Source organism: Daphnia pulex, chromosome 1, assembly GCF_021134715.1.
Source record: "Daphnia pulex isolate KAP4 chromosome 1, ASM2113471v1".
Taxonomy (NCBI): domain Eukaryota; kingdom Metazoa; phylum Arthropoda; class Branchiopoda; order Diplostraca; family Daphniidae; genus Daphnia; species Daphnia pulex.
In genome coordinates, this window is record NC_060017.1 from 6,658,395 (window position 1) to 6,676,458 (window position 18,064).

General features: G+C 43.3%; 1 protein-coding gene across 6 annotated transcripts in view; it reads right to left on the bottom strand.

Moving 5' to 3' along the window:
- Positions 1–55: 55 nt before the first annotated feature.
- LOC124200035 (ADAMTS-like protein 4) overlaps positions 56–18,064 on the bottom strand; it is a 77,081-nt gene continuing 59,072 nt past the window's right edge. For all 6 annotated transcript variants that reach the window (XM_046596131.1, XM_046596120.1, XM_046596124.1 and 3 more), the window contains 12 exons: positions 9,510–9,714; positions 5,593–5,759; positions 4,937–5,528; positions 4,124–4,372; positions 3,847–3,976; positions 3,284–3,491; positions 2,922–3,098; positions 2,656–2,814; positions 2,328–2,507; positions 1,992–2,133; positions 1,648–1,887; positions 56–1,571 (listed from right to left, as the gene is read on the bottom strand). In XM_046596131.1, coding sequence (XP_046452087.1) covers positions 1,456–1,571; positions 1,648–1,887; positions 1,992–2,133; positions 2,328–2,507; positions 2,656–2,814; positions 2,922–3,098; positions 3,284–3,491; positions 3,847–3,976; positions 4,124–4,372; positions 4,937–5,528; positions 5,593–5,759; positions 9,510–9,714 — 2,565 coding nt within the window. In that variant the 3' untranslated portion in view covers positions 56–1,455. The remainder of the gene's footprint in view (positions 1,572–1,647; positions 1,888–1,991; positions 2,134–2,327; positions 2,508–2,655; positions 2,815–2,921; positions 3,099–3,283; positions 3,492–3,846; positions 3,977–4,123; positions 4,373–4,936; positions 5,529–5,592; positions 5,760–9,509; positions 9,715–18,064) is intronic.

Below are 18,064 nucleotides of genomic sequence, written 5' to 3' on the forward strand. Positions count from 1 at the left end.
AATCGATACCTATAAAGTTCAAAATCAATTTAAAAAAAAGGAGAATAAAATCCGCCATGGAGAAAGCTTTTCTGTATCATTAAAAATGTTTTTGTTTTTCAATAGGTTTTACAATTAGACACATAAAGAAGCGATAAAAGTGGGCGCGAGAAGGAGAAATGACGTCATACAAAATCAAATAATAATACACATTGAACTGGCATTTGGTATGAAGGGTATCGGAGAAATTCTGTAAAAACACGGGCGGTTAACATGTAAATGTCATTGAATTATGATCCACATTTCTAGACCTACCTCAAAGCTAATAAATACATAATACAGAACACAGCACTTGGAAAAAGGAAATCAAATTGAACAAACCAAATTTAGGGGGGGTGAATGGGAGAGGGCGGTAAGTGATGTTTTCAATTTTCTTTTAATAGCAAATTGCCGATTATTAGCCGCCAACTCTTCGTGGAACAGGAAAAAAAAGGGGAGAGAGGGGAATCTGCGATCCAACTCAAAATACGAGATTTCATCTTTTCAGATCTGAGTTTTTTTTTTGCAACCAATTTAGGGGAGGGAATTAAAAATTTGTGTATGGATGAATAACTTGGTTAGATGAGAGGAATGGAGCACAAAACATGTTTGAACTGATTGATTCTTATTCCTATTTCAAATAGTTGCAGTGCAGCCCATATACCGGTGTAGTATAGGGAGCCGCCACATCATCAGCTGTCCGCTACAGTCGACTTTGTCCTGCTCAGCACGTCGTCGAGTATTTCTTCTTTTTTTTTTTCTTTCGTCGCCACCAAAGCATATTTAACAAGCGATTCTGCACACACATACACAAAGAGCAATCAAGGAAACGCCGCATGTGGCCGACTGCCGAACTCCTGCCGGATTTGTCACGCGAGATAAAAGTTTGTCTTGTCCCTTGTCCGCCTTTTGTATGGCACTGCTGTTTCATTGCCCACTTTTATCTTCGCTTCTTCTTCTTCTTCTTCTGCACGGGCACATGTATGCATGCTTTAAACTCTACTGTATATTATGCAACCGATCCCGCTGCATCGTCACACAACGATAAATTTTCTCTTTTCAATTGTGCACTAATTCACTGCGCGCCAGACACGAAAAAACGATTTAAAACATTTTTGTTCGCATAGATCCACCATAATTGACGAACGGACAACAATCACGGCAGTTATCATCCACATGTACAGGGAAATGGAGAAAAAGTCAAAAAGATTATTATTATTTTGTTTTTCTTAAAGGGGCGACACGCTTTATCTTCTTAATCTCTTCTCTTAATATTCACAATGATTTGAAAGGTGTTGGAGGAGGGAAAGGAGCATCAATAATTTTTTTTTCTGTTAGTTTTACGACGACGCTGTAAATTTCTTTTTCCGTTTTTATGTCTTCTCATTTCGGTTTGTGTGTTGTTGTTGTTGTTGTTTGCTGTCGATCGAAGGGTTTTCACGTTTTCGGTTTGGAACAAGAAGCGCAGCACGACACGAGATAATATTTCAGCTTGCAGAGTCGAGCTTGAACCACCAAGTGACAGTTTTTAAACTTGTCCGAACAACCTTCACCTAAGCAGTTAAAAACAAAAATGATGGTATAATAAATATTCAGACAATTTTACAATATTTAAATTGCATTTTATACCCGACGCTGATGCGCTGGCGTCGGTCGTCGGTCCATCACCTCCGATGGTCGGAGCTGTGGTCACTATATTTAATGCCGCACTGTCGACAGCCTTGTTGCTGGATTTGGGAAGTTTGGAGGCTTTCTTGGGTTTCACCGGTTCTTGGACCATAGTCTCGGTTTCGTTATTATTTCGATTGCTCTCTACACTAATGACGGGCGTGTCTTGGGCTTCCATTCCGTTTTCGTCGTTCCCTGGCACTAAAAACATAAAAGCAAAATACAGATTAGTAAATAGCCTCTTATTGTAAATTGATGGAATGGAACAACGACAGCCGAAACAAGTTTGAAACGACAGCACCTACCTTCGTTACAATTTGTTCGGACATTGCAGGCCTGTCGAAGCAGTGGTCGATCCTCTTCTCGGCAGTCCTGTGATGGCATCTGGTTCGAATCGAGGCATTTGACTTCACGACGCTGAGCTCCCGTTCCGCAGGTAGCCGAACACTAATCAATTTTAAGCAAAACAAAAAAAAGGTAATCGATGAAGAATCCAGTTTCATAAAAATGGGCTAACTCGTTTATGACAGCTTCATTGGTCATAAATCAATGAAAACCAATAACCAGTTATGCTGTTGAAAATTTTGACGATCAAATTGGAAGACAAAAAAAAATTCCATTTTATTTTTGAATGGTCATACCTCAGACCAGTCGGTCGTGTACCACTGTGGAAGGCATTTGCCCAAGTTGCATGGAGCCGTGTTGTTGGGCTTATCTCGAGCTGGGCACTGCATATCCAACCCGACTCGATACTGGCCTCTCATAAAAGTCAGACATATGACCTCTCGAGTCTGAGTTCCTTCATCGCACGTTGCCGAACACTGGAAAATATTATTGAAAAATATCGACAAATAAGGGTAAGCTCTTTTAATAATATATAACACAGAAAAGGCATTTTCTGTTTGTTTTGGCTTCCATCCCAAAACACGTCAACCGATAATAGAAAAAAATAATAGAAAATAAAAATACCTGAGACCAAGGTCCGGCAAACCACTTGCCGCTGCAATCTTTTGCCGAGACACAGGTCCTGGATGTGTCGGGCTTCTTGCTCACGTCGCAATCCATTTCGCTGTTGCTGGAACAGTGAGCTTTGCGTGTCTGGATCCCAGTTCCGCATTCTTCCGAACACTGGTAAAATAATAAGAGAGACAAAAGTAGAAAATGATGATGATGCAACAAACTCTTGCGTCTGCCGGAAATATGTTTTTTTTAGAAAGGGAAATGACGGTACATACCTGACCGGTCCATTCGGTAAAGAACCAGGTGTTGGCCGAGCAGGATCCCATGTCGCAAATATCGCTGCCGGAGGGCTTCTCCGTGGCGGAGCAATCGGATTCGCCGACATCACGTCCGTCAAATCCTTGGCAGTAGACGCGCCTGTGCCTCATTCCCTTGCCGCAGCTCGTCGAGCACTTAATAACAGATGGAGAAGGTGAGACGGCGACAAGGTAAAAGCATTCAATTCACATTCGCCAGTTATCAATCACGAGCCGAAGACAAGACGCGCTACGTTAATCGCGCTGATATATCACACACACAGGTGGGAAATGGGAAAAATGCAAATGGAAAAACGAAAACAAGAGAAAAAGATTCTCACTTTTCCCCAATCGGAGGTGTGCCATTTGGCACAGTGTCCCAAGTTGCAATTGCGGACTCTGGGGACGAGAGGGGCGGCCCCGAGACAGGCGGCCTCGTTGACCCTCATCGTCAACGTGGCGGATATTTCTTGTTTGCAGGTCAGATCGCGTGTCTGGATTCCATCGCCACACGTTACGGAGCACGGGGTCCACTCGCCGAGAACCCAACTGGTCAGGAAGAAAAAGAATGTCACACAATCACCAGGGATTCCATTCGACACACAAACGGATGAGGGAGCCCGTACAAGGAATAATCAAAAAATACAAAAAAATACTACAAAATACAAAAAGGAGATGAGATCCATACAAGGAGACAGAGCTCATATTTTAATATTAGAAACAGCGTGGAGAGTCGCCTAATACTTCAAAAGCTCCTGTCACTGCTATACACAGAATTCCGGAATGGAATTCAAACAGAAGGTGCAACTGTTTCGACCGTTCCAGGAATATTGATTCGTGTATAATAACGCCGTCTAGAGTCTATGCTACTACTTATTATAAGAAATACGAAGACTGTACTCACTCGGCTGGACAAGGTTTGGGACCGCATCGAACAGTCTCCGAAGGTGGTCGGTCCTCTTCCTTGCAACGGTGATCGGCCACGGGCACTTGATCTCTGTCTCTGACGCAGACGATCAGCGCTTGTTGTACACCTGCCAATTGCCGCAACACAGTCCATTAATATGCGTAATAAAATAAATACGACACACCGTTTTCACGGTCGCAAAAGAAAGGTATATCTACGTAGTATAGTAAATACTACGCAATTGTGTGGTGGTGGTGATTATTTATGTATTTACCTCCTCCGCAAGTTTTGGAACATTCAGAGAATCCAACTTGTTTCCATACAAAGCCCTTGCCATTGGGATGACGGCGGGGGCCGCGGCGATGAGGCGGAGGCGTCGCAACGTTAGGGTCGATCGCCTGGAGCTCTGGCGATCCGAGCTTGCCCTGTTCTCCCGGAGCAGACGAGCTGCCGGCCGCTCCTCCGCTGGGCTTGTTGTGGATTCTGTGCCCGTGTTGGCGTCTTTTGTTCGGAGTCCGGCCACCTGAGAAGAAAGAAAGAAAGAAAAAAATAAATAACATCAAAGTTTAATACACTTTTGTGTGTGTGTGTGTGCCCGCCTTGTGTATACACAACACAAGTGTTTATAGATCCGAAAAGTCAACGACCCACAAACCAAAACGTATATAAACATGAGAGAGCCGGCCATATAACAGGTCAGCAGCCAACAACCCTTTTTTTTTTATTTATTTATTTTTTTTTTTTTATCCTTCAATTGAAACGTCTCGAAATCAAAGCTCAGAGGAATTTCTAGAATACCCGGCTGAAGAAGAGATAAAAAGAAAAAAACAACCGTTGGGGGCTGAGCACGGCTGCGAGACCCATTAAAATAGCGTTTACGGCTCCCGTTTACCTCTTTTTCCCACCCTCTCTCTCTCTCTCCAATCTAAAATAGCACGACACTGGATACACTATGAAAATAACGACCGTGAATAAACATCACGCAAAGCTATATAGTTAAACAGATATCAGTGATTCCATCAACTTTATATGGTGTATATAACTATAAAATCATTTTCGAAATAGAAATAGAAAGAAATAGAAATACCGTGATTTTGGTGGGCCGTTCGACCCGTTTCTTTGTTGGGAAGGACAGCAGGGGCGATGGTGGCAGAGTCTCCGGCGGATAGCACTGAAGGATTGTTGTTGTTGACGTGATCCGACGTCGAGGGAGAATCAAAGTTGGAGCCCGGCACAGCGATGCCCAGAGTGGCCAAACTGCCGCTGGAGCTCAGTGAAGATGGGAAGTTGCCACTGTTGGTTGGGTAATTAGATAAGCCAAGACCAGCACTGCCACTGGGCGGTGAAAGTTGTTGATGGATACCACCCAATCCGGCGGCTGAACCTTGTTGGTTTGATTGGATGGTTTGAAACAGTCCACCTTCGGATCCCAGACTGCGCGGTGGAGACGGATTGGCGCCAAGAAAGTTGGTGGCAGTTGGTGAATTGGACGCCGCATCCAGTTGAAATCGCCCAGGTGGCACAATTATGGATGAAGACGCTGTGCCGCCGTTTAGGCCGTCAGTTTGAACGGTCGGTGATGGATTGTTACTAGGGCGAGGGACGATATTGCTGTTGGCCACTCCCAAAGGTAACATGTACTCGTATTTGATCCCGGGATTAATCTGCTGGTAAATGACCTAGAAAATTTACAAAATGACGATTAAATGTTATTATTTTTATATTGCACTATTTTTGTATTACCATAATATCAATGGGCTCGGTCAGCGGTCCTTGTGTGGTTATCAGCTCGGGGGTAGTTGTATCTTGGCGCCTGTAGGCAAACGTCGTACCGGCCGCTTGGTACTCGCCGGACCAGTTGATGGCCCAATTACCATTGAAGACGAATGTGCCATCGGAACGCCTTAAAGCTGCAAAAGTTTGGTGGGAAAACAAAAAGGGTAAGACGTTGATTGCCAATTTACAATCTCTATGCATTCGTAATGATATTTGCCCGTTATTCACGGGAAAACGAATCAAAAAGAAAAATTGTGAGATAAACATCAAGATTTCGCCGCATGTGATGACGTGTGTGGTGTGTCGATCCAGCGCTTAAATTATAAAAGCACGCCGGATAGATACGAACGAAAACACTTCACCGACGGTCAGCAAATGAAAAAAAAAAAAAAAAAACCATAAAGGGCCGATGACCCGAAACAAGTCGGCGGGGCAATCTCCTCATTCTATATGCAATCAGTCAGGTATGGATTTGAGAGAGAAAGGGAAAAAAAAGAAAGAAAAACCTAGACGCCGGATGACTCACGGAGATCAACTCCTTTTGGTTGGGCAAAGGTTTTTCTTTTTTTTTTAGTTTTAGTTTTAGTTTTATTGCTCCAAAAAAGTTTTCCCGTTATCTGGTTGTTGTTGTTGTTGTTGTGTCTCGCACCTTGCACAACAAAACAGTCATTGATTTATGGTCTGAGTGTAGGATAGGGAATATAAGCGGAGATCTCCTCCGCCGCCCTTAGGATATGTGAACGAACGACACGGCTCGTAATTTGCTCGTCGAATAAAATTTAAAAAAAAAAAAAAAAGAAAAACAGGCTCGAATGAATGGCTTTCCTCCTTTTGTGTGTTGTTTGTCAGATCCCCATCTCTGGCGCTCAGCGTGCTATTCCACACCGGTGCCAATATATCAACTATCAGCATCAGTAGCTAGTGTGTCCCAGACGATGGCTGCTACTACTTATTCCCCGTGAAGCTTTCTAAAAAGGCAACCACAACAACCAAAAGCTGTTGGAAAAAAAAGTCGCCTTCGCTTTTCTATACACGTCCCGAATGTTACAGCCATTTCGTCGGCCACCTTTTTCTGGTTCTCGATCGCGATCTAAACGCGACAAAATGGATACGATACACAACGTACGTGCCCATTAAAAGCCGAGTAATTTATTTCTCTGTTTTTTCTTTTTCTTTTTCCAAACGTCCGATCGGATAGTCAATCTAAGCGATTGTGTAACACACGTACGAACGTTTGCCCTTGTATACACACACCAGCGCCTTTTAATAGCAGATCCGTTTTAATAGTTTGTGTATGTAGGGATAGAATAAAAACACATTATCGTGATATAAGCGCCAAGGTTACCAAGTACACTGCACTACACACGCGTGAGCGTGTATTTATGTAACACAAGTGGATATACGGAGCTGTTTGTTGAATGCCTTTCTGACTTGGCATTTCCCAATTTCAGCTCCAGTAATAATAGCGCGACGATGAGAACTTAAAAAGGTCTGGCTGGCGAACCGAATTTATTGGATTATCTACCGTCAACGAAAGAAAGAAAAAAGGGAAAGCTAATCTGACTGACTCTTCCCTCGTTGTGAGGTCCAATGCAATTTTTCTTCTTCTTCTTCCGTGTGTGCGCCAGCTAAATCACAATAGCCGTCGCCGTAACTGCAATCGATTACCCGTAATGTCTTGCCTTACATGGTCCGTCGAGTGTTTCGTTACCAGTTCGCGCGCCAATCATTGTATAGTAAATTTTCTTTTTGAACAAAAATATCGAACACCAACGCGCAGAGTGGCGCAACACGAAAGGGGAATGTGTGTAGAGATGATGGGTTGTATATATACGCATATACAAATGAGGCCCTTTTTTCTCTCTTCCAAGCCCTACAGCCCCGCACAGCCCTTGTGTGTGTGCGTACACCCAGATCGAATAACAACCAGTACCGACAGTCATTCAAGGCAACGGCCATTCACTCGTGACGGCCGGTAAATAATAATGAAGAGGTCGACCTGGCCATATATACGTGGGCCGACACGTTACCGAAAAGGAGACTCCTCTCTCCTATAACACACGGATCGTGGCTTGTCGACAATGGAGAGGGGGGGGGGGAGAAGAAATTCAAAATGGAAAAAGGAGCGCGCGGAACGGGCAATGACGCATCGCATTTCGCCGGAGCGCTGCGCTGCTACACACAGTCGTCCTTGTTGTACACAGATTGTAATATACTTTTGAGATGCCATATGTTGTGGGCTGGAGGCTCATCCACAGGCCTCCGGTGACGATAGACTCTTCATTTCAATGATGATTCTCCAAACATCGATCGATGATTTTGGAATTGTAGAATGCCGCCCGCGCCCCGCCACTTGGCGCAATTACCAAATGATTGAACTTTTCTCCAATAGCAACTGATTAGGGACAAAACTGTTGAATGTTTTTCTTTGATTCTTCTTCTTCTTCTTTTCCTTTGTTATTTTCCCAGCACCGGGGGCTCTCCCGCTGCGATCTATGGTCTCCGCCGCGAACCCACCGTTCATCAATTAAAATCAAAAGATAAAAGGAAAAGATAGGGAAGATAAGAAGAAAAAAAAAGTTCGAATCAGAGAAACCCGAAATATATAAAAATGGTGAAAAGGAAAGAAATTGCAGAATCACGGAGACACGTTTTAAAAAACGGGCCGCGATGGAAGCGGCGAGTGACTCTCCGGTCTCGTGTTGGTTCCTCTGTGTTCCGATCAAACAAGAAATATTTTTCTTCTCATTTCTTATTTCTCCTTATATACGTATGAGTCTATAGGCTGTTGGTTCATCATCTATCTGGTAATACAATGGGGCCCGGTTGTCCCTGTCCCGCGTCCCGTCCGACAAAAGACACATCAGGACGCCGACAACAGATAAAAAATAAAATACTACTACAAAGAAACGGGACAAAAAAAAAGCTGTACAGTCATAGTTACGTGATTCGAAGTAGCGGTCTATTAAAAAAAAAGGAATAGTATATAAGAACGTTGTCTAACTATGTGTGGGGGCGTGGGGAACTTGAATTTTTCCACAATTGAAAAAATAAAATAAAAAAACTCTTAGGACCGTGACGTGTCGGCGGGATTGTCTTGTTAACGGATCGAACTTACAGATGTTTTAGTCCATTACATTACGTACAGTTGTGTGCACTGTATACATAACGTGAATGGTGTAATTTAGTATCAGTGTCATTTATAATTCAATGTTGTGTCCTGTCTGTTGCTGTTAAACAGAAAGAAGAAAAGAAAAACGGTTGAGAAATGAGACGAGATAGGAGAATGAGACGCGACAAGAGACATGGGCCTCCGTTCGCCGACCATTTGGGAAACGCGTCGGGCCAGACCAGAACATCTGCCGCGTGACGTGGCGACACGTCCCGCACGTCACGTCAATGAAAGGATAAAAGAAGAGGAGGAACAAAAAAATAAAAATAAAATAAAATTCTTATTTTTTCGTGAATTATAATTTCGGCGCCAGAAATAAAAAGAGTTTTTAAAAATAATGTTTTTTCTCTCTCTCTAGAAAATAACGAAGAAGGTGAAGGTGAATATAGAGTTGTCGCTTGGCGAGATTTTCACTTGACGTGTCATGACGGTATTTTTTTCTCCCCTTAGCTATATAGCTACTCCCGCGTGAGTAGACTATTTAAAAAGCGACAAAGAGAGCGCGTCGACGTAAATCAACGTCTTTGTCGCGCATCAGCAACAGCACGCACGCAACGGCAATTCAGAGAACTCACGATGATGATGCGAAGAATGGCACAGTGTCAATGATGATGGCCGCCGTTGTTATTTTAACGCGCTAAAAGTTTCTGTACACACACTGTGCGTCCGTGAAATCTCCCTAATGTAGTGTGTGTGTGTGTGTGTTAGTTACCTAGATAGTTGCGACTGGGTTTGAACTCGGTGATGTTGACGTGGCAGGCGCCTTTGGGCAACTGGGCCACCAGATTGTAACCGGGTGGCAATTGCGGCTCCGTGAAGATGCCCGACACGATCTGACAGGTGGAATTGCTGCCGCCGCACACTCCGCAGGCATCCGGTCGTTTGTCCGATCCCACGATCCCGTCGCAGCCGATCGTCTGGAAAATAAAAAAATAAAAACAACAAAAAGTTAAACATAAGAAGAATTTCCTATTTCGAAAATCAAAAGGATTGAAAGAACAAGAAAAGGAGAATGGCCATCAGTTGGTCCGTGAAATGCCTCTGCACTGCTGAGCCGTGCTACTCGGCCATTGTTGTCCGCGTTTTAAATTTATACGAGATCGAGGTGGTAACACAGAGAGAGAAACGGGAAAGGAATCAAAGAAAGAAGAAGAAGAAAAAGCCACCTGGACTCAATTTAGAATTTTTCGATGAAATCTTTTTTGTTTAACCCCGAGAACAGCTGACGAGATTGGTCTAAATGCCACAAGGATTTCTTTTGGTTGAGATTTAGTTTTGATGCGGTGGCCTCGAGATAATATTTTCAATTGAAATTAGATCCACACACACGAGCCTCCTCGGACAAAAATAAAACAAAAAAAAAACTAGATAGGAAATGAGAAGAATGTTGAAACGCGATGGTCATCGCTGCCATCGAGATGAATGCTCCATTCCACACCCACTCAAACTAGGCTCAAGTTATTATAGAGACAGAGTGAGTGAGGTGGTGGTGGTGGTGCTGGCCATGGTGGGCCAATATATTCATTTTCTCTCCGTCTTCTTCTTCTTCTTGCTGTATTTTTCTTATCTTATTCCTTAGCTCGTCTTTCTCTTTTTTTCTTCTTCTTCCTCGAAAAATGTACTACAGCAGACGCCTCGGTTAATTCTTATGCAAACAACAAACATCCACACACACACTCGGACCGCGCTGGGGCCTGATCGTATACATATACATGTATCAAATCTTATACAGCAAGGAAGGCCGTTTTCTGGCGTAATACGTTGAAGACCAAGGCTCAGACAAAACATATACCAAAAATTCCCTGACTGGGATTTTCAGTGCGCTAGAGAAAAAAAAAGAACCAACCGAAATAACTAAATTCCATTTTCTCCAGATTTACACGCGCGCGTCTCATCTCTTCTTTTTTCAAATCGTTCAATAACGCCCAAAGCTTTTAGGTAAAGCAATCACGGTGGCAGATATCGTTCAGAAAAATAGACCAAAAAAAAAAGAACCTAGCCGGGTTTTAATTTACTCATTTATAAGTCAGCTCTGCCTCCTAACGAGCAGAGGAGAGCCTTAATCCCTTTTCTCGACAGTCGACTAGGTGTTGTAATATCTTATAGACGACGACTGCTGCTGCTGCTGATGCAGCGTGCGTATATAAATGTGTAATAATGAAAGACAGTCGAGCAAAAGGGGGATTCTCCCATATCTCAGCGGTGGGTCGAAATGCCCCGGCAGGCTTAATTTCTCTATCGCTTGTAATTGTTATTTCAAATGAGAGGGCTTTGGGGATCCTGTACAATCTATATAGGCTTGGCCCTTTTTTTTTCTTCTTCTTTTTTGTGTTTAGTTTAGATTTTTTGGTAGTTAGTATTATAGTAGCCATAGCAATGGATAACCTTCAGGGGTGTTGCACCACGCCATGAATAATTCATTGGATTGGAGCAAAGGAACATTCATTCCCGATCGCACCACGTACGTTTGGCTGTGTGGATGTTTTTTTACCAATCGAGATTTTGACGCCAGGGAAAGAAAAAATATACAAAATGAATCACCAACTGCTCACATAGCTGAAGGGGTTAAACCTCGGAAGTCGGAGATCAAAACAAGTTAGCTCCGAGTTCTTTTCTTTTTTCTTTCTTTCATCTGATTAACTTTTGGGTTATTCGCTAAATGTTCCGAGTTGTGTGCGGCACGTTTTTCCCCTCGGCCCCCCATTTCCCGTCCACACAACTAAACATCCGCCAAAAAACCCTTGGCAATAACAAAAATAGGAAGCTATTAATATTCGTTTCTTCACTTCACAGCACTTTGGATCCGTCCGAGTTGGTCGGTCGACTTTGTGGGCCGAGGATCATCGATGCGTAATACCGGACAACCCCCCCACCCCAACCCTCCACCAGAAATAAGGTCGTTATATCTTTCCCATCTGATGAATACAGTACAGCAGGATCACGACAATCATCTGTCCCCCCCCCCCTCTCTGGGATGATGAGGTGGGCGAAAATTCATCAGCAAAAGCGAGCGGATGAAGAAAAATAAGAAATGTACATCGAGAGGATTGTGCTACTGCTGCTGAAGGGAGGGTTGGATATTGGTAAGGTTGTCATCAAATCAGTGACCATCGTTAATCAGACGATCAAGCAGATGTGCAGAAGAAGGTGGAGAGTTAGGAGAGGGGAGTGATCCTCCCGGATGCTGGAATATAGGAAGAGTCCAGCTCATCCATCTCTTAGTCAAGAAGAGCTAATTAAGTGGCAAACACAGGTCAGAGAGACGGAAAAAAGGCCCACCACAGAACAACACACACACACAGAGGGGGGATGCACACAGAAGAAAGCGACCCCTCGGCATTTCGGGGTCCGTCCCTGCGCGCAAGTGAGAGAAAGAGAGATGAGGAGGGGGAGACAACAATGTTGTGATGGATTATTCAATGGCTAGTATGGCAGATGGTTATCGGGGTGACTGTGGAAGTAAAATGCCAGTAGTTCATCTTGTTTGGATTGCGTTGGGCCATCAAACGGGCGCGCGAGCCCCGGCCGACAGTCTTTTCTGTTTTTATCAAAATCTATAATACACGTGAAAGTGTGTGGAATGTCGATGGATGGATCGGACACATCTCATCCAGCCCGGGCCCCGAAATGTTGAATAGAGAAACGTGTGCAACACTTCTTGACCAAGATTTATGCTACATAGCACCTTCATCCTGGATGGTTGGGAGGGAATAAACAACAGTCCACCTTCTTAATATAGGTCGAGCTGATATGACTACAAATATAGATTCTATTTCAATATTTAGTGTTTGCGCTTCATCGAATCTTTTTTGACAAGTCCTGGGTGTTCCCTCCCCTCTCAAAAAAAGATGAGGTCCTGTCAAAGAAGAGAAGATTTGTCTTGGCAGAGCGGACACAAAAGAGTCCTTATTAGGTATATATGTATTTATCTAGAGTTAGTGCACTAGTGCAGTCAAAACCCAACCCCCGTGACATTTTACATGGCAGTTAGATATTTTCTCCCGTCTGCTGTCGCCGTCTCTTGCCCAACCTGCTTATTGCCTCTCTTTGTCCGCCCGTCTGTCCATCAGAGACAAAAGAGACTGGGCGAGAGAGAGAGAGAGAGTCTGATGGATATGGGCAGACACTGGCATCTATATATACCAAATAGTACGTGTACCACCACCAGCACTACTAACTACAACTATAGCCCCTTTTGTTGACTCGGGTTCGTTCGCTTCTTTCTTCACCCGGTCGGTTGCTGAGTCACTTTGATTTCTTTCAATGCGAGACGACATCATCAATTTAAATATGCGCAGCGGTCGCGGCGGCGGCGGCGCGGTAGTTTCGGATGGTGCATGTGCCCGGCGGTGATAGCGTCGGTTGTTCGCTCTATGGCGCTCCTTTTCGTTCGAAAAAATGATTTTTTTTTTGTGTTCATTTAAACAAGAAAAAAAAAAATTATTTTTTTCCTCTCTCTTTTTTCTCCCACTTATTTTTGGGTTCCCATGTTGTGTCCGTCCGTGTTGACCTCATCATCAGACCATTCGCCGAGTTTGGAAGCTATCCAGCACCGACTTGCAAATAAACACACAACAACCTCTGCTGGCCCTATGATTTTTTGTTGTTGTTGTTTGTCTTTCCCGAAGGTTCCCCAAGGTTGGAATACAAAATGCGATGCCTATCTCTTTTCTCTCTATTGCAAAAGTATCGGTTTTTCTTCTTTTTTCTTTCTTTAGTCTTTACCTTTCCAATATTTTCGTATCATTTTGATGATATGTCAAAAACTAACTCCGGCCAACCTCCCCCCCCCGCAGCGCAAAAGTCTGTTGCATCAAGTGAAGATGTTTGTCTTTGATTTCTTTTCCCCGCACACAAAGACACGATCGTAGCAATTCGTGAGAAGCGTACGATGCCAACCTGCGATAGCCAAGAGAATTCGACTATACCACAGGACAGACATTTCCCCAGCTTTCTCCGGGGCTATTACGACGTGTAGTAGGTCTAATACTATACGGTACTAGACATTCAACGGCAGCAGACATATAGTAAGCAAGTGAGCAACAACAACAAGAGGCCTGGCTATATGCGAGAGAGAGATGATATGAAGGGGAAATGTAAAGTGAGAGAATAAAGAGACTCGGATATGTTTACTTCTTTTCACAGAGAGAAAGAGAAAGAAGAAAAAGGCCGAGCGTGCTTTAAACACGCACGAAACACCCACACCCGAATCCTCGTCATAACTCAACCAAGGTCTCAGATGCAGGTTGGCACTGATGGACCAAAACGTGTAGAGAAATACCCAACATCTACCACACAGATGGAGAGAGAAAAAGATCTCATCACATATTCATTTGTCATAAATTTACTTCCTATTGATATTTTTTTTCTCTCTCTCTCTTTCTTTTTCTGTTTGTTTTGTTCATATGTATAGCTGGGCCACCATCTACTTCTCTTTTTTGTCATTTCCACCTCAAGTCCAAGATCGAGTACAAGAGGCAAAAGAGGAGAAAGCCTGAATTGATTTTCTCTTCTTCTTGGGGTTGTTAGACATTCCAAGACATTCCATACGCAACAGAGCGTATACGGCTTGTTTGTTTTGCCTACATTACATTACATTAGATTGTGTAACTTCTTTCTCTTTCTTTCTCCCTTCTGCTCGTCGTTGTGTGTCGCTGCTGGGCCCGGGTGTGTGTGGGGTGGAGATTCAAAAAAAGAGTCAGACGGAAAGGAATAAGAAAAAGGGCTGCAAACCTCTTTGATAAGTGCGCCCACTTAACGAGATGAAGAAAGAGCAAAGAGAGTGCGAGAGGAGAGGTAAATAGAAACAGAAGAGAGCTAACAAGAAGAGTCTGTGTAGCTCTCGTCGCCTCTATGTACTATAGGCGGATATACATGTATGTGTGTGTGTACAAGGGAGAGAGAGAGAACAGCATTCGTTCTCATTTTCCTTTTGGGTGCATTTCTCTCCGTACTGCTTTGGCCTTGGTCTCAAACAAGAAATTACAATTAAAAACCAAAAAAAAAAATGAACCAAATTATAAAAATAAAACACAACAAAACCCGAACCCGATTAAAATAGAGTGGGTCACACACACAGAACACACAGCACAGCCATAGGTCTGCATATTTTGCTGGGCTGTCCACTTTTTCTTCGTTTCGAGCCTGTAGCTCAGTGATGCGTGCCATCAGAGTGATCCCAAACGCTTTTGACACGACATTTCCCTTATATGCTGAAAGTATAAGCCACACGGAGGAAAAATTGAGTTTCACGCGCCAACTGATTTTCTTCGTTTCCATTAACGAAACATCAAAATGATTTTTTTTTAGCTTATTGCTTTCTATTCTTTTTCTGCAGCTGCATATATATATATATGTGTATCAATCGACTCTATCTATCCAGTCGACATACGCGACCACCCCAACATTTCTTGGTGGCATGCAAAGATGCGTGACCGTCTCTGGCTTGATTGGCCTGGCGCATAACCCAACCAGTCAAGACTTGGGACGACCCTATACGACTCGATTTCTATACTGTTCTGTCTATTACAACATACGCAACAGTTTCTTTTTTTTCTTTCTCGATCCATCTCTCTTCTTCGTGTTACGTTACGACTAATATCTCCCTCTGTTTTTCTGTGTGAGTGTCGATTGGAATGCGCGACGAGGTTCTCTGTCCTTTTTGATTTTTTCCAGAAGTTGTGTGGTTCGTTTTTTTCTTTATTTTCTTCCATCTGCCAAGCAGCGAAGACACAAGAGAGACACACGAGTGACAGATCGGGAGAGGAATTCAACACACACACACACAAACTCAGGAGGATCGAGCCTGTTGGAAACGGATGGTTATCGCCGTTCAGCTTGTCAACACGCTCGTCACCAGCCAAAATAATAAAAGACAATTCAATGGTGAGCTGTACACAATCCCCCTCACCACTCGCTGGTGGAAGGAATCGTCGAAATGCGACTGGACTGGAGAGTCAACAGGCCAACAAAGGGCATAGAGAGAAATGTCTCTCCATTTAATATTATGCAACTGCAACTGTTTCAAAAGTGCACAAGATCAGATGAAATTGAACCCATTTTCTGTAGGGGGGCGCGACAAAAAGAGGCAAAAGGACTGTCACGTTTCTCAGCGTCGGAGCCGTGTGAGTAAAAGGGGAAAAAAAGCGCACGATTCCAAATGCATAATCAACGCATTTCTTTCGTGTTTTTGTTTTCTAGCCGACAGCGTCGAATTTCGAGTTTTCTAAAAAAGCCCATACACACTACCAGATCCGGCCAACTCTTTTTTTTTTTCCCCATCCGAGTTGTGTTTTCCCAATTTCGACGACAGTTTAAAATTTCCCTCCCATTTATCATGCAAGGCTCTCAAGAAAAAAAGTGGAAAGACCAGCAGGAACGAGCGACGACGACGACTCGAATGACAGCCGAGGCTTAGTGGGTGCTACAAACAGGGCAGCACACAGCGCCCATATAATAAGAAAACATAAAACACACACGGATGTGTTGAATGGGTCTCTCCTTTTTTTATTTTCATTTTTTTTTCGTTTTTTGTTTTACTTCATTTTTGTGGCATTTTTCTTTGGTTTTCGTGTCTCCGGCCGTCGTGTGCCGCTGGTGATGGCCAAAGTGAGGTCGCGATCGCGTGGGACACACACGTCAAACAGCGACACCACCACCACTATCCCCGGCAATAACCAACTACGAGGTCGCATGAAAAGAAGAAAACGAGCCGATGAATTATTCAAACGGTTCGTTGATGACCGTGGATGGCTTTGAGAACGGGACAACAAAGAAATAAAACGAAAGAGAGAGAAGAAAAATACACACGTCCCGAAGCAGAAGAAGAAGAAGAAGAAGGAATATAATATCTTTTACGAATTTTTAATCATTTCGTTGGCGCTTGTTTTTCTCTTCTTTTTAGAAGCGACAACTCGGGGAGCAAAAAAATAAATAAATAAAATATGGGAGAGAAAAATAGAAGAGAAAAGAGTTCAAAAGAGTAACGACAAATTGGTGTCACGCGCGTGCTTCCAGCCCCTCTAAAAGAATTTTTTTTTTTTTTTTGTAAATGGAAAGTTTTTCCCCTAGATTTTTAAATATATTTTTTTTATTTTGGGGTTTTGTTTTTGTGTGTCAGTGGCGTCATCCGAGTTGACACGCGAAAGAGAATCTAGCGGCGAATATAATATTCGCAGGAAGTCGATTTGTATTTTTTTTTTTTTTTGGACAGGAAGTGAAAGGGTTAAACTTGCGAGTTTCATCCCATCACACGAACCGGTCCACGTATCCACCATCGCCGGATGAATGTTGACGTCGCGTTTCGCTCGAGTGAGACGGCGCACAGCTATATATTAGCCTTGACAAACAACCTTCGCATATAACAGTTCCGGTTGGAAGGAGTCGGGAATTATATTAACTGAATAAACATATTCACGGCGCAAACACACAAAACACGAGCTCATTTGAGTACACTCAATTCAATCCAGCCCACTTGATTTTCTCTTGTAAATTTGTATAATAATGGTGATCGCGGAGCTTATCCAGCAACATTTACCATTCTGAACTTTGAGTGACTCACTTGTCAGTCTCTCAACTGCATAAGAAGTAAGCATAACAACAACTACTACTACTGGCCTACTCCGGCAGCAGCAGCAGTGATGCCGGAGCTGCGTAATGAGTTTGGGGGAGCACGTTCTGACAGGTGAGCGCCCCTCACACACTCAGTCATACAGCGCGCATATTATAAGACGTTCCTTCTTTCTTATTTTGGTAACCCAAACATCAGGTATATACACACACACACACACACTGGAGCCATCGGAAGGAGGCAGCGCTGCTAATGGGCAAAACATTCAACAAACAAAAGACTTGAGGTGTTTCACACAGCCCAACGAATCTAGGTCGAGAGTCTCTTTTCAAAAAAATTAAAAATAAAAAGATTTTTGTTTCTTTAAACGCGAGAGTAATGAACCGCCATTTAAAAAAAAGACCGACAAGCCCGTGATTTACTCCACGTAACAATTAAATCCAATTTTCTTACAAACAAAACAATGTCTGCCAAAAATTACAAAAAAATTGCGACGCCCGGCTGTCGTTTACCTTCCAAAAGTTTCGCACGCCATGACATGACAAGAGCTGGGCGGATTTTCAAAGTTTCAAACATAGTCAAAAGTTCATCACAATAAATGTCTACACCAATTTAAAATAATCAAGAAACTAGTAATTTAGTTTTTGGCGTGAGAGAGAGGAAACTCTGACGGGCGGAACGTGTTGCATCGGCACAGT